Source organism: Dermochelys coriacea, chromosome 15 (genome assembly GCF_009764565.3).
Source record: "Dermochelys coriacea isolate rDerCor1 chromosome 15, rDerCor1.pri.v4, whole genome shotgun sequence".
Classification (NCBI taxonomy): domain Eukaryota; kingdom Metazoa; phylum Chordata; order Testudines; family Dermochelyidae; genus Dermochelys; species Dermochelys coriacea.
In genome coordinates, this window is record NC_050082.1 from 3287809 (window position 1) to 3300698 (window position 12890).

At 48.7% G+C, this 12890-nt stretch overlaps 1 protein-coding gene across 2 annotated transcripts; it reads right to left on the reverse strand.

Annotated features, from left to right (window-relative positions):
* Positions 1–1813: 1813 nt before the first annotated feature.
* LOC119843720 (zinc finger protein 786-like) lies at positions 1814–6889 on the reverse strand. 2 transcript variants are annotated; one of them, XM_038373488.2, is made up of 4 exons: positions 6562–6889; positions 5162–5288; positions 3783–3884; positions 1814–2403 (listed from the first exon to the last, which is right to left on the reverse strand). In XM_038373488.2, the coding sequence occupies exons 1-4, from the start codon at positions 6673–6675 to the stop codon at positions 1814–1816; spliced, it is 933 nt and encodes a 310-aa protein (XP_038229416.1). In that variant the 5' UTR covers positions 6676–6889. The 2 variants fall into 2 exon arrangements, with proteins under 2 accessions (XP_038229416.1, XP_038229417.1); XM_038373489.2 differs by lacking the exon at positions 3783–3884.
* Positions 6890–12890: the final 6001 nt, after the last annotated feature.

Consider the following 12890-nt stretch of genomic DNA (forward strand, 5'->3'; position numbering starts at 1 on the left):
ATGCCATGGAGGAAAGAGAAATAAGTCAAAGGGACCTGGGGAGATCCGGCCCCCGTGGGAGGAGAAATCAACAGAGTAGGTAGGAAAAGGAAAACTGCTGCATGTGGGCAAAAGTGAAATACAGCCAGTCACTGGCAGAGAACACTAGTGAGTGGTGCTGAAGGTAAAAGGCAGCAGTGCAGAGATGTTTGCTTTCGGGTGTGTCCTTGCACAGTAAAAACTAAAAAATAATCTTGCTTCTGGCCTTGCTTTTAATTTAAAGAGGCTGAATAAGCAAGCAAGAGATGTAAGTGAAAGCACAAGGCTGCGTGTGCGTGCGCACACACATAGCGAAGCTGTTAGCCTTGCCTTTCAGTAACAAGAGAAGATAAGGGAACCTAATCAAGCAAGGGGTTGTAATGGTAACCAAGCAGCTGGAGCAGCGGGGAAAGTGTAAGGAAGAGATATGGAGTCTGCAAGAAAGTGACTGTGGCCAAAAGTAAGCCCTCTCCTTACCCCTCCCATCAGGTATAAAAGAGGTGGTCTTATCAACCCAAGACCCAGCCAGAACAGAACATGACCATATATTGGAAGGGGTAGCACCAGGGGAGGGGCCCTACATTCAGCCTCTGCCCCAGTCTGTCCTTCCCCAGCCCTTATGAGCCCCTGTCTGACCCTCCCCCCACCCACCCCATGCTCTGTTTTCCCCATAGTCCCTGTCTCCTGACCTGGTCTGGCAGGCGCTATGAAGAAACCAGGCTTGTTCTTTTCCCTAGCTAGCCAGGAGCTGCTACTGTGTTTTATGGCCACAACACCCTCTGAGGGTGCAGTTCTGCCTTTTGCCTAACATTTCAGCAGAAGCTTTCTGTGCAAAAAATTAAAAATATGCATGGCTCATTAATTAATTATACACATGCACAGTAGCACAGATTTCCCCCAGGAGTAAATAATATAAAGACTACTGCCAAGTTTAACTGTTACTTTAGAGGTTTCAGAGTAGCAGCCGTGTTAGTCTGTATTCGCAAAAAGAAAAGGAGTACTTGTGGCACCTTAGAGACTAACAAATTTATTAGAGCATAAGCTTTCGTGAGCTACAGCTCACTTCTGATGCATCCGATGAAGTGAGCTGTAGCTCACGAAAGCTTATGCTCTAATAAATTTTAGTCTCTAAGGTGCCACAAGTACTCCTTTTCTTTTTGTTACTTTAGAGTACATCATGGTGGTTGTACTCTGTTTTCCACAACTATGAAACAGAATGCTGTACGCTCTGAGATTGGCATCCTTGATTCCACATTTGCCATCTTGGAACATAAGAGGAGAACAAAAGTAAAGGGCTCTATACCTTTCATCACCATATACATTTTGACTGGTTTCCAGGCCCCATTTTTGGTTTATGGCCTACTCAGGTCTCATTTTTGAACATGTAAGCTTTTGGCATCATGGCCCTTTTGGATTTTTTTTTTAATTTTATTTTTTCATGGGGCACATTACGGCTGCTTGTGTGTTTTTGTTTTTTCACATTTACAGCCATTTAAAAAATTTTAGGTTAGAAAAAACATTTTTCAGTAGAAAATAGGCTTTTTAAACATTTAGGGCCTTTTAAATAAAGTTTAGTAAACAGAGAAATAAAGTGTTAAGACATAAATATGTTAACAGGCCTTTTTAAATGAAAAAATACTAATATTTAATATCTTTATTTAAAAAATGCATAAAAATGTAACAGACTATATGTTTTTAGAGAAAATAAAGAAGAGAGAGGTTGTTTCTCTGTTCCACAGCTTTGAGTGTGAGAACGCAGAAGTTTAAGAGAATATGCTGCTCTGAGATTTATCTCCTATGGACCTGTGCTATCCACAGAAGCTGGCAGGAATGCCGAGGACAAAGCGAGCAGAGAGCTAGCTATGCTACCCAGGTGGATTCTTGCCGTCCGCATCTCCTGGGTGATGCTGCCCAATTCCTTCTCCAGACTGAGCGCAGAGGCAGGATCCTCAGTTCTCCTTGCTCTGAACATAGTTGTGTTGTTCTCAGATCCTTGATTTGTGTGAGCAGATTCAGATGTCTGGACTTGCCCAGGTACATAGAGTTGCTCAGAATGTGGATGTAGGCCAGGTGAGGCTGGAGGTGAGCAAAATGCCCTGTCCAGTGCTTTCTCCTTACTTTCCACTTGGCCGTGGATTGCCCCACTGAGTGCCCGGGAAGATCTACTGCCAGGCCTCTCTATGCATTCAGCAATGTCCATGATGTTGTCTCCCTGGTCTGTGTGCTCTAGGTGTGCCTCCCAAATCCACAGGCTAGTGGAATGCACAGGGGATGGAGAGAGGTGCACTTTGTGGGAGGAGGGATCAGACGACAGGGATTCAGGAGAGGGCCCAGCTGGTGAGGATGTGAAGGCAGTATTCAGAGCTGTGTGAGCAGATGATGGATCTGTGTGGGCACAAAACAGTGTTAAACCTTCTGAAAATCTGACCCGTTGTGTCCCAACGAACAGAGCAATAGCTTGAAAAAAATCAACTTTATGGGAACAACTAGGAACTGCAGTAAGTCAAGTCCAAAGTCTGAAACATCAGTATGTCTGGGACAGAGCAGGAGGAGATCAGAAACTGTGTCTCTTAAGGTGATTCATTCAGAATAAGTCTTGCCTTCTCAGAGAAGTGGAAATTACTGTATTCTGAGACCTTCACTGGGGGAGGACGGATGAGTATGAAAAAAATACCCCAGGAGCCATTTCTACCTTCTAGCTCAGTAATTCGCAAACTGTGGTCTGTAGAACGTCGTAATTTGAGAACCAAAGAGTGGAGAGCTGGGGGATTGGGAGGTTAAATGGGTCCTTGAAAGACACACTCACAAAGTGGTCCATGCAGGATAGAAAAGTAGGAGACCCTTGTGAATCAAGCCACCTCCAGGGAAGTTCTCTGTCTGGGGCAAAGTATTTGTGAGCTCTCTAGAGAAGATAGATGAAGATATCAATTCAATTGCAACATCCGAATGCTCACAAACTAGCTGGACAAAATGCAGAGGATCAGGGAGAGTGGAAAGAGATGATTGATGTCTGCCAAGAAAATATGACATATGCTAGATACCAACCTCCCGCATGGAACTGTAGGTGTACATTGAAGTGGGGGGTCATTCTGGATACATTATACTATTTATTTATTTATAGGCAGGAGCCCCAGTCATGGACTATGGGGCAAGGAGCTGTAGAAGCACATAACAAAGATGGTCCCTTCCTGTGATGGGGTGAAACCCCATCATGGGCTAGAACGGGTTAAAAGCCAGTTAGTCGCAGCTACTACACCTGTGTCATAATTAAATGGTTGCTTCACAGGCAGAGGGGGCGGGACTAAGGTGTCAGGTGATAACTTAATGCACAGCTGAAAGCGTTCAGTCAGGGTTGGGTTGGGGTTGGGGTGGGGGCGGGGAAGAGGGGGACCCAAAATGGACTCTTGTGAAGGGGCCTGAGCCAGAGACTGCAGAACAGACACCTCAGGAAGGCTCAGTACTGGAGCTCAGCAAAGACTCCAGAGTGGCCCCAAAAAGGGGACTGAAGACAGAGCCCAGAGGACGGGCTGATTTGCTGAGGCACCTGGGTTGGTAGATGGATGTTCTGTAGCTGAAAGGGCTCTGAATTAGATGTTCCTTTCCTGAAGGGCTGACTGTACACAAAGGCAGATGGCCTTCAGAAGGCTCTAGCAGTGAAGAGCCCTGTAATGAGAGGCCCTGATGATGGGGTGGTGGTGAATGGTGGTGATGGCTATGGTGGTGAATATGACCACTCCCCCTGCCCCAGGGAGCTTCCAACTCACTTGCAGATGTTCGTCTGTCCCTGGAGTCCCGGTGAGCACTGACACACGGCTCCTCCCCTCGCTCCATCTGGGATATAATGTCAGGTTTGGCAGCAGCGCAGTCTGCGTGGGGAGAATGATGATTACGCACTGACTGATATCCAGGGAACACGTGCTGGAGTACTAATGTTCTAGATCACTTTGTTCCCAAAATGGGATCTTCCTATAAGCGCTGCCCTGCCAGTGCTCTGTGAAACACACAGTTGTGCTGGTACTGTGTTCCTGGCCAGGAGCACTGTGGGAAAATCTGATGCCCTGTCTGGACGTGTTAGGGGGCCCAGACTTTATCCCCAGGATCTTGAGAAGGGAAATTTATCAGATAACTCAAGTGAAGGTGCAGAGTCCACAAGGACAAGTGCAAAGTCCTGCACTTAGGACAGAAGAATCCCATGCATCGCTACAGACTAGGGACCGAATGGCTAGGCAGCAGTTCTGCAGAAAAGGACCTAGGGGTTACAGTGGATGACAAGCTGGATATGAGTCAACAGTGTGTCCTTGTTGCCAAGAAGGCCAATGGCATTTTGGGATGTATAAGTAGGGGCATTGCCAGCAGATCGAGGGACGTGATCGTTCCCCTCTATTCGACATTGGTGAGGCCACATCTGGAGTACTGTGTCCAGTTTTGGGCCCCACACTACAAGAAGGATGTGGAAAAATTGGAAAACATCCAGCGGAGGGCAACAAAAATGATTAGGGGACTGGAACACATGACTTATGAGGAGAGGCTGAGGGAACTGGGATTGTTTAGTCTGCAGAAGAGAAGAATGAGGGGGGGATTTGATAGCTGCTTTGAACTCCTGAAAGGGGATTCCAAAGAGGATGGATCTAGACTGTTCCCAGTGGTAGCAGATGACAGAATGAGGAGTTATGGTCTCAAGTTGTAGTGGGGGAGGTTTAGGTTGGATATTAGGAAAAACTTTTTCACTAGGAGGGTGGTGAAGCACTGGAATGCATTACCTAGGGAGGTGGTGGAATCTCCTTCGTTAGAAGTTTTTAAGGTCAGGCTTGACAAAGCCCTGGCTGGGATGATTTAGTTGGGGATTGGTCCTGCTTTGAGCAGGGGGTTGGACTAGATGACCTCTTGAGGTCCCTTCCAACTGAGATATTCGATGATTCTAAGGTGGGGGTCAGGGCACATTCCCTGTAAAAACTGAAGGCGCTAAAGACTAAGAGCTATAGTATTATCACACACAGAACACGGAGCTAGAATGATTAAAACCACCACAGTATTTTGTAATTCTGCTAAGCATTTTAAAGGCATGAGAGCAAATCTGAGCTGAAGCTAATTCAGGCCCTTCGAAGTTCATGCAGCTTCTAGAAATAGGTGAACGATCAGTTACCCAGAGAGATCACAGCCTCATAGTTATCCCTCATCACGTCCTTGTACAGCTCCTTCTGCCAGTTTGCTAGCTCTTCCCATTCCTCCGAAGAGAAATACACAGCGATGTCATCAAATGTGACCAGGGCCTGAAACAGTGAATAAGCCATGATCAGCAACATCTGCTTCAGTCACATCCTGGCAGCAGCAGCCCTGGGTTCTGGCAGGGCAGGGCGAGCATTTCCTGGGCAAGTAACTCGCCTGAGTAACACACACAGCACAGCCGGTCCATCTGGAGTGTGATTCCCACCCTGTCAGCTCACGCCTGCCACTCCAGGGCTCTGATGGAAGGAAATCATTTTCCAAGTGGATGCTGAGTAGTAGCCCAGCCATTGTCACAGTGGAGACTCCCCATCAAGGCAGCACCAGTCCCTTCCCCCCATCCCACTTATTTGCAGTGATATCTAACTGGGGGTTGTGTTGTCCAGTGAAACACAGAAATCTAAACACAGGCACGGCTAGAGAGGACATGAAGGCACACCCTATACTGAGCACACCTGCATTTCAGAGCCCAGAATGCACTGCCCCCCTCAGCTGTATCCTTCTTTGAATTAAGAAAAGGAGTACCCGTGGCACCTTAGAGACTAACAAATTTATTAGAGCATAAGCTTTCGTGAGCTACAGCTCACTTCATCGGATGCATGTAGCTCATCGGATGCTGTAGCTCACGAAAGCTTATGCTCTAATAAATTTGTTAGTCTCTAAGGTGCCACGGGTACTCCTTTTCTTTTTGCGAATACAGACTAACACGGCTGCTACTCTGAAACCTTCTTTGAATTCAGAGTAGCAGCCGTGTTAGTCTGTATTCGCAAAAAGAAAAGGAGTACTTGTTTTTAAATTTAAATTTTTAAAAATTTGTTAGTCTCTAAGGTGCCACAAGTACTCCTTTTCTTCTTTGAATTGCGATGGATAAGGCATTCATTCAAAATTGTCCCCCGAGGAAGCTCATTTCTCCCTGGCTTCCTAGCCAGCTCCTCCCCTGCCCGTTTGCCCTGCTCTCTCTCTGTGTCTCTGTGTTTTCCCCGCTCCTGGGAACAGTTCTTCCCTTTTTTGTTTTCTGACAGAACGTTGTTAGGAGCTTTCTCTGGAGCATGGGGCTTTTCCTGAGCCTGCAATGCGAGGTGAAGCTCTGGGGAAGGAGTCACGAAACCACATGTCCCAAACCCCGCCAGAGAGATCCCCCAATTTTGGATGAACTGGAATCGGACTGGTTTGCACAACTCCACTGCGGAGTGCAGCAATGGTTCTAAAATCATGGGCCGAGGAAACAGAACAGTCCCATAAATACAGCTGGCAATCGCCCTCCTTCTCAGAGTCCTTACAGTTCACAGGAAAAAGTCAAGTTCAGGGACAAAGTCCTACCTGAGCAGAGCCCCTGCCAGCCTTTTCCCATCCTACTGGATGTGGATGTTTGCTCCCAGGTTCAGCAGCTGGTGGGGAATCCAGGCCTCCTGCTGGGACTGCCACAGGCTTCATGCTGCTCTAGCCCCTCCTGCCCAGAGCAGCTGCTGCTTTAGTGGAGACTGACACAAAGGAGATGGGGCGTGAATACCGCAGGAGTGTCCCAGTGGGAGGCTTAGCGTCAGGAGGAAGATTTGCACATTCAGATTGAAGAGCTAAATTCCATGTAGGGTTGGGTTTTTTCCTTATTGTACATCAGTATCGGGCCAGTCTGGATTTGGTAGTTAAACTCCTGGGAAAAAGTAACAGATAATGGTTGTGGGTAGTGTGGGAGGCAGGAGGCCAGGGTAACAATCCTGTGTCCAGATCTCAATAGTGCGGCCACAGAGGCCTCTGCTTAACTCCCGGAGCATCAAGAAATTAAACACAATTCCCCAACCTAGATGGGAGGGCTTGCTTTCTCCTGTTCCTTTTTTTAATCCCCATCTTTCTCTCTCCCTTTTCTGTTCCTGAGCTGGTCTGTTTCCTCCTTGTGATTCCATTTCCTCCTGCTGCTGGCCTTTCTCTCAGCCTCTGCAAGGCAGCATCTCTTCTTATCCTTTTTCTTGCCCGTTTTCCCCTCCCTGCTTTCTGGTCCATCCTGCTGCTTCTCTTCTCCACAGCCATCCCTTCCCCATAGCTCGCCTGCTGGACTCTGGCCCCCCAGGCTCCTCCACCCTCTGCTGCTTTGCGCCTTTCCTCACTTGCCTTTCTCAAGTCTCCTTTCTCTGCAGTGGTTAAACCAGATGGAAACAAAAGTCGTTATTTACTTGTTCCCATAATATAAGAACTAGAGGCCACCAAATGAAATTAATGGGTAGCATGTTTAAAACAAACAAAAGGAAGTTTTTCTTCACTCAGCGCACAGTCAACCTGTGGAACTCCTTGCCTGAGGAGGTTGTGAAGGCTAGGACTATAACAGGGAATTAGTTAGGGAAGTGGATTGGACTGAAGAACTTATGGATCTAAAGGTAGAGGAGGCCTGGGATTACTTTAAAATCAAAGCTGCAGAAGCTATCGGAAGCCTGTATCCCAAGAAAGGGGAAAAAATTCATAGGAAGGAGTTGTAGACCAAGCTGGATGAGCAAGCATCTTAGAGAGGTGATTAAGAAGCAGCAGAAAGCATACAGGGAGTGGAAGATGGGAGGGGTCAGCAAGGAAAGCTACCTAATTGAGGTCAGAACATGTAGGGATAAAATGAGACAGGCTAAAAGTTGAGTAGAGTTGGACCTTGCAAAGGGAATTAAAACCAATAGTAAAAGGTTCTATAGCCATATAAATAAGAAGAAAACTAAGAAAGAAGAAGTGGGGCCGCTTAACACTGAGGATGGAGTGGAGGTTAAAGATAATCTAGGCATGGCCCAATATCTAAACAAATACTTTGCCTCAGTCTTTAATAAGGCTAAAGAGGATCTTAGGGATAATGGTAGCATGACAAATGGGAATGAGGATATGGAGGTAGATATTACCATATCTGAGGTAGAAGCGAAACTGAAACAGCTTAATGGGACTAAATCGGGGGGCCCAGATAATCTTCATCCAAGAATATTAAAGGAATTGGCACCTGAAATTGCAAGCCCATTAGCAAGAATTTTTAATGAATCTGTAAACTCAGGAGTTGTACCGAATGATTGGAGAATTGCTAATGTAGTTCCTATTTTTAAGAAAGGAAAAAAAAGTGATCCGGGTAACTATAGGCCAGTTAGTTTGACATCTGTAGTATGCAAGGTCCTGGAAAAAATTTTGAAGGAGAAATTAGTTAAGGACATTGAAGTCAATGGTAAATGGGACAAAATACAACATGGTTTTACAAAAGATAGATCATGCCAAACCAACCTAATCTCCTTTTTTGAAAAAGGAACAGATTTTTTAGATAAAGGAAATGCAGTGGATCTAATTTACCTAGATTTCAGTAAGGCATTTGATACCGTGCCACATGGGGAATTATTAGTTAAATTGGAGAAGATGGGGATCAATATGAACATCAAAAGGTGGATAAGGAATTGGTTAAAGGGGAGACTGCAACGGGTCCTACTGAAAGGCGAACCGTCAGGTTGGAGGGAGGTTACCAGTGGAGTTCCTCAGGGATCGGTTTTGGAACCAATCTTATTTAATCTTTTTATTACTGACCTTGGCACAAAAAGTGGGAGTGTGCTAATAAAGTTTGCAGATGATACAAAGCTGGGAGGTATTGCCAATTCAGAGAAGGATCGGGATATTATACAGGAGGATCTGGATGACCTTGTAAACTGGAGTAATAGTAATAGGATGAAATTTAATAGTGAGAAGTGTAAGGTTATGCATTTAAGGATTAATAACAAGAGTTGGGGACGCATCAATTAGAAGTAACGGAAGAGGAGAAGGACCTTGGAGTATTGGTTGATCATAGGATGACTATGAGCTGCCAATGTGATATGGCTGTGAAAAAAGCTAATGCGGTTTTGGGATGCATCAGGAGAGGCATTTCTAGTAGGGATAAGGAGGTTTTAGTACCATTATACAAGGCACTGGTGAGACCTCACCTAGAATACTGTGTGCAGTTCTGGTCTCCCATGTTTAAAAAGGATGAATTCAAACTGGAGCAGGTACAGAGAAGGGCTACTAGGATGATCCGAGGAATGGAAAACTTGTCTTATGAAAGGAGACTTAAGGAGCTTGGCTTGTTTAGCCTAACTAAAAGAAGGTTGAGGGGAGATATGATTGCTCTCTATAAATATATCAGAGGGATAAATACAGGAGAGGGAGAGGAATTATTTAAGCTCAGCACCAAGGTGGACACAAAAACAAATGGGTATAAACTGGCCACCAGGAAGTTTAGACTTGAAATCAGACGAAGGTTTTTAACCATCAGAGGAGTGAAGTTTTGGAATAGCCTTCCAAGGGAAGCAGTGGGGGCAAAAGATCTATCTGGTTTTAAGATTCTACTTGATAAGTTTATGGAGGAGATGGTATGATGGGATAATGGGATTTTGGTAAGTAATTGATCTTTAAATATTCAGGGTAAATAGGCCAAATCCCCTGAGATGGGATATTAGATGGATGGGATCTGAGTTACCCAGGAAAGAATTTTCTGTAGCATCTGGCTGGTGAATCTTGCCCATATGCTCAGGGTTTAGCTGATCGCCATATTTGGGGTCGGGAAGGAATTTTCCTCCAGGGCAGATTGGAGAGGCCCTGGAGGTTTTTCGCCTTCCTCTGTAGCATGGGGCATGGTTGACTTGAGGGAGGCTTCTCTGCTCCTTGAAGTCTTTAAACCATGATTTAAGGACTTCAATAGCTCAGACATGGGTGAGGTTTTTCATAGGAGTGGGTGGGTGAGATTCTGTGGCCTGCACTGTGCAGGAGGTCGGACTAAATGATCAGAATGGTCCCTTCTGACCTTAGTATCTATGAATCTATGAAACAGGGTTTAAAAGAGAACTAGATAAATTCATGGAGTCCTTAAGTCCATTAAGGCTATTAGCCAAGATGGGTAAGGAATGGTGTCCCTAGCCTCTGTCTATCAGAGGGTGGAGATGGATGGCAGGAGAGAGATCACTAGATCATTACCTGTTAGGTTCACTCCCTCTGGAACACCTGGCATTGGCCACTGTCGGTCGACAGGATACTGTGCTGGATGGACCTTTGGTCTGACCCAGTGTGGCCATTCTTATGTTAACCCACTGCCCCAGGTGGAGAGGAAGCAATCTCTATGCTCACTGCACCAACTGAGGGGAGGGGGGCACTGTCCACATATTCATTGCACCTAGGGTGATCAGATGTCCTGAATTTATAGGGACAGTCCCCATATTTGGGGCTTTGTCTTAGGCACTTATTACTCCCTGCCCCTGTCCTGATTGTTCATACGTGCTGTATGGTCACCCTAACTGTACAGGCCAAGGGGAGTGCTTTATGATCACTGCTATCTACGTGCACTGTAATGGCCAGAGAGCATAGAGCAGAGGTGGGCAAACTACAGCCTGCGGGCCACATCCAGCCCACGGAACCGTCCTGCCCGGCCCCTGAGATCCTGGCCAGGGAGGCTTGCCCCCGGCCCCTCCCCGACTGTCTCCCTTCCCCCACAGCCATGCTGGCAGCAGCTTGTGCCCGCCCACCTCCCAGGCTTTCCAATAAGCCTGTCCTGCCACTCTGAGCGACATGGTAAGGGGGAGGGGGGGTTGGATAAGGGGCAGGAGGTCCTGGGGGACAGTCAGGGGACAGGGGGCGGTTGGATGGGGCGGAGGTTCGGGGCGGGTCAGTCAGGAGACAGGGAGCAGGGGGAGTTGGATAGGGAGTGGGGTCCTGGGGGGGCAGTTAGGGACGGGGTCCTGGGAGGGGACAGTCAGGGAGAGTGTAGGGGGGTTGGATGGGTCAGGGGGGTGGGTGTGTGGATAAGGGTCAGGGCAGTCAGGGGATAGGGAGGGTTAGATAGGGGGTGGGGATCCTGGGAGGCAGGGGTGCCTCTACCAATTTTGCCACCCCAAGCAGTCGCCGCCGAATTGCCACCGCACCCGGAAGAGCAGCAGGGCTGCCGCCCAAAAGCTGCCATGGTGGGAAGAGTGGCGGGGCTGCTGCCAAATTGCCGCCACGGGACACAGACTGCTGCCCCATTCTGAATGCCGCCCCAAGCACCTGCTTGCAAAGCTGGTGCCTGGAGCTGGCCCTGCCAGAGGGGGCGGTTAGGGGTGGGGGGTCCCGGGAGGGGGCAATCGGGGGAAAGGAGCGGGGGGGTTGGAGGGGTCGGTGGTTTGGAGGGGGGCAGTCAGGGGGCGGGAAGTGGGAGGGGGCAGATAGGGGGCAGGGGGCCAGGCTGTTTGCGGAGACACAGCCTTCCCTACCCAGCCCTCCATACCGTTTCACAATCCCGATGTGGCCCTCGGGCCAAAAAGTTTGCCCACCCCTGGCATAGAGACTGTTCCTCCCCTAAGCTTTGCCCCCTTGTGGACAAAATCTACATTCCCAACTTCACAAACAAGCCCGCTGTAGCCAGTGGCGGGTTAATGATTTTGCTGCCCCCCCCCGCCACCCCAGCTCACCTCCACTCCGACTCCACCTCCTCCCCGAGCGCGCCGCCAGGTCCTGCTTCTCCCCGCTCCCTGCCAGCGCTTGTGCGCGAAACAGCTTCCCGAAGGAAGGGGGTGGGGGGGAAATGTGGTGCGCTCAGGAGAGGAGGCGGGGCTGGGGCAGGGAGGGGGCGGGGAAGGGGTGGAGTTGGGGAGGGGGCGAGGGCAGAGGGCACAAACTGGCACCGGGGGAAGCAGCCTCTGGCTGCTATTATAAATTTGCCGCCCCTGCAAATTTGCGACCCTAGGCCTACGCCTTGTCGGCCTAGGTGTTAATACGCCGCTGGCTGCAGCAGGACGGCAGCTGGCAGGGGCTCCGGATTAGCCGGGGCCCTCCCGAGAAAGTCAGGTCTTGCAGACGGAGCCATTGCTGGCACAGACGGAGGAGCCTAGGGGAGTGTGATGCTCTTCGAAAAGCTCTGCTCTGGGAATTACTTTGGGGCAGTTCTCTGGCTATCTGGGGGTCAGACTTCGATGATCACAATGGTCCCTTCTGGCCTTGGACTCTATGAACCTATACCCTGCCTTATACATTCCTTTTTAGTTTCTTTGGGGGTTGCGTGTAACTGCAGCGTGTGGTGGCTGCTGTGCTGATTGAACTCTTTAGCCCCCCTGGAATTAGAGCCCCGCTCACTCTCTCTGCAGGTCCCGGCCTCATCAGGAACAAAGCAGCCACAGGGACGCTTCTTTCCCTAAACTCCATTTGTCTGCATTCCATTTTACTGGCCCTCCGCCCCAGAGATCAGAGGGGGAAGAGCAGGGGCAGGAGCCAACCTTCCGTGGGAAAACAAAATGGAGGAGCTCTGCTCTGCGTAGCCGGCACAATGCTGCATGTTAACTCTCTGCCCCTGGAGCAGGGCCTCTTCGGCAAAGCTCTCAGCACATAGCAGATATTTCCTCCGTTTACACAGCCCGGATGTAGAGGCCCCTCCACTCCCCCGAACCAAATCTGTACAATTGCCAGGCAAGCCGTTTGCAGCCCCTCCAGAGGCTAAGGCTGGAAAGAGGAGAAAAACCCACAGCCTCCTTACCTGCAGCCTGTCTCTGTTTCACTGATGGCCAGCCCCAGCGCAAAGGTTAACGCCACAGAAAGCAGGCTATAACCCTTTCGTGCCCAAATAACCCTTTCATGCCCAAATCAAAGTTTGCCCCAGTACAGGTGGTGCATACGTGTGTGCGTGCGTGTCTCAGGATCTCTGTCACAGGCCA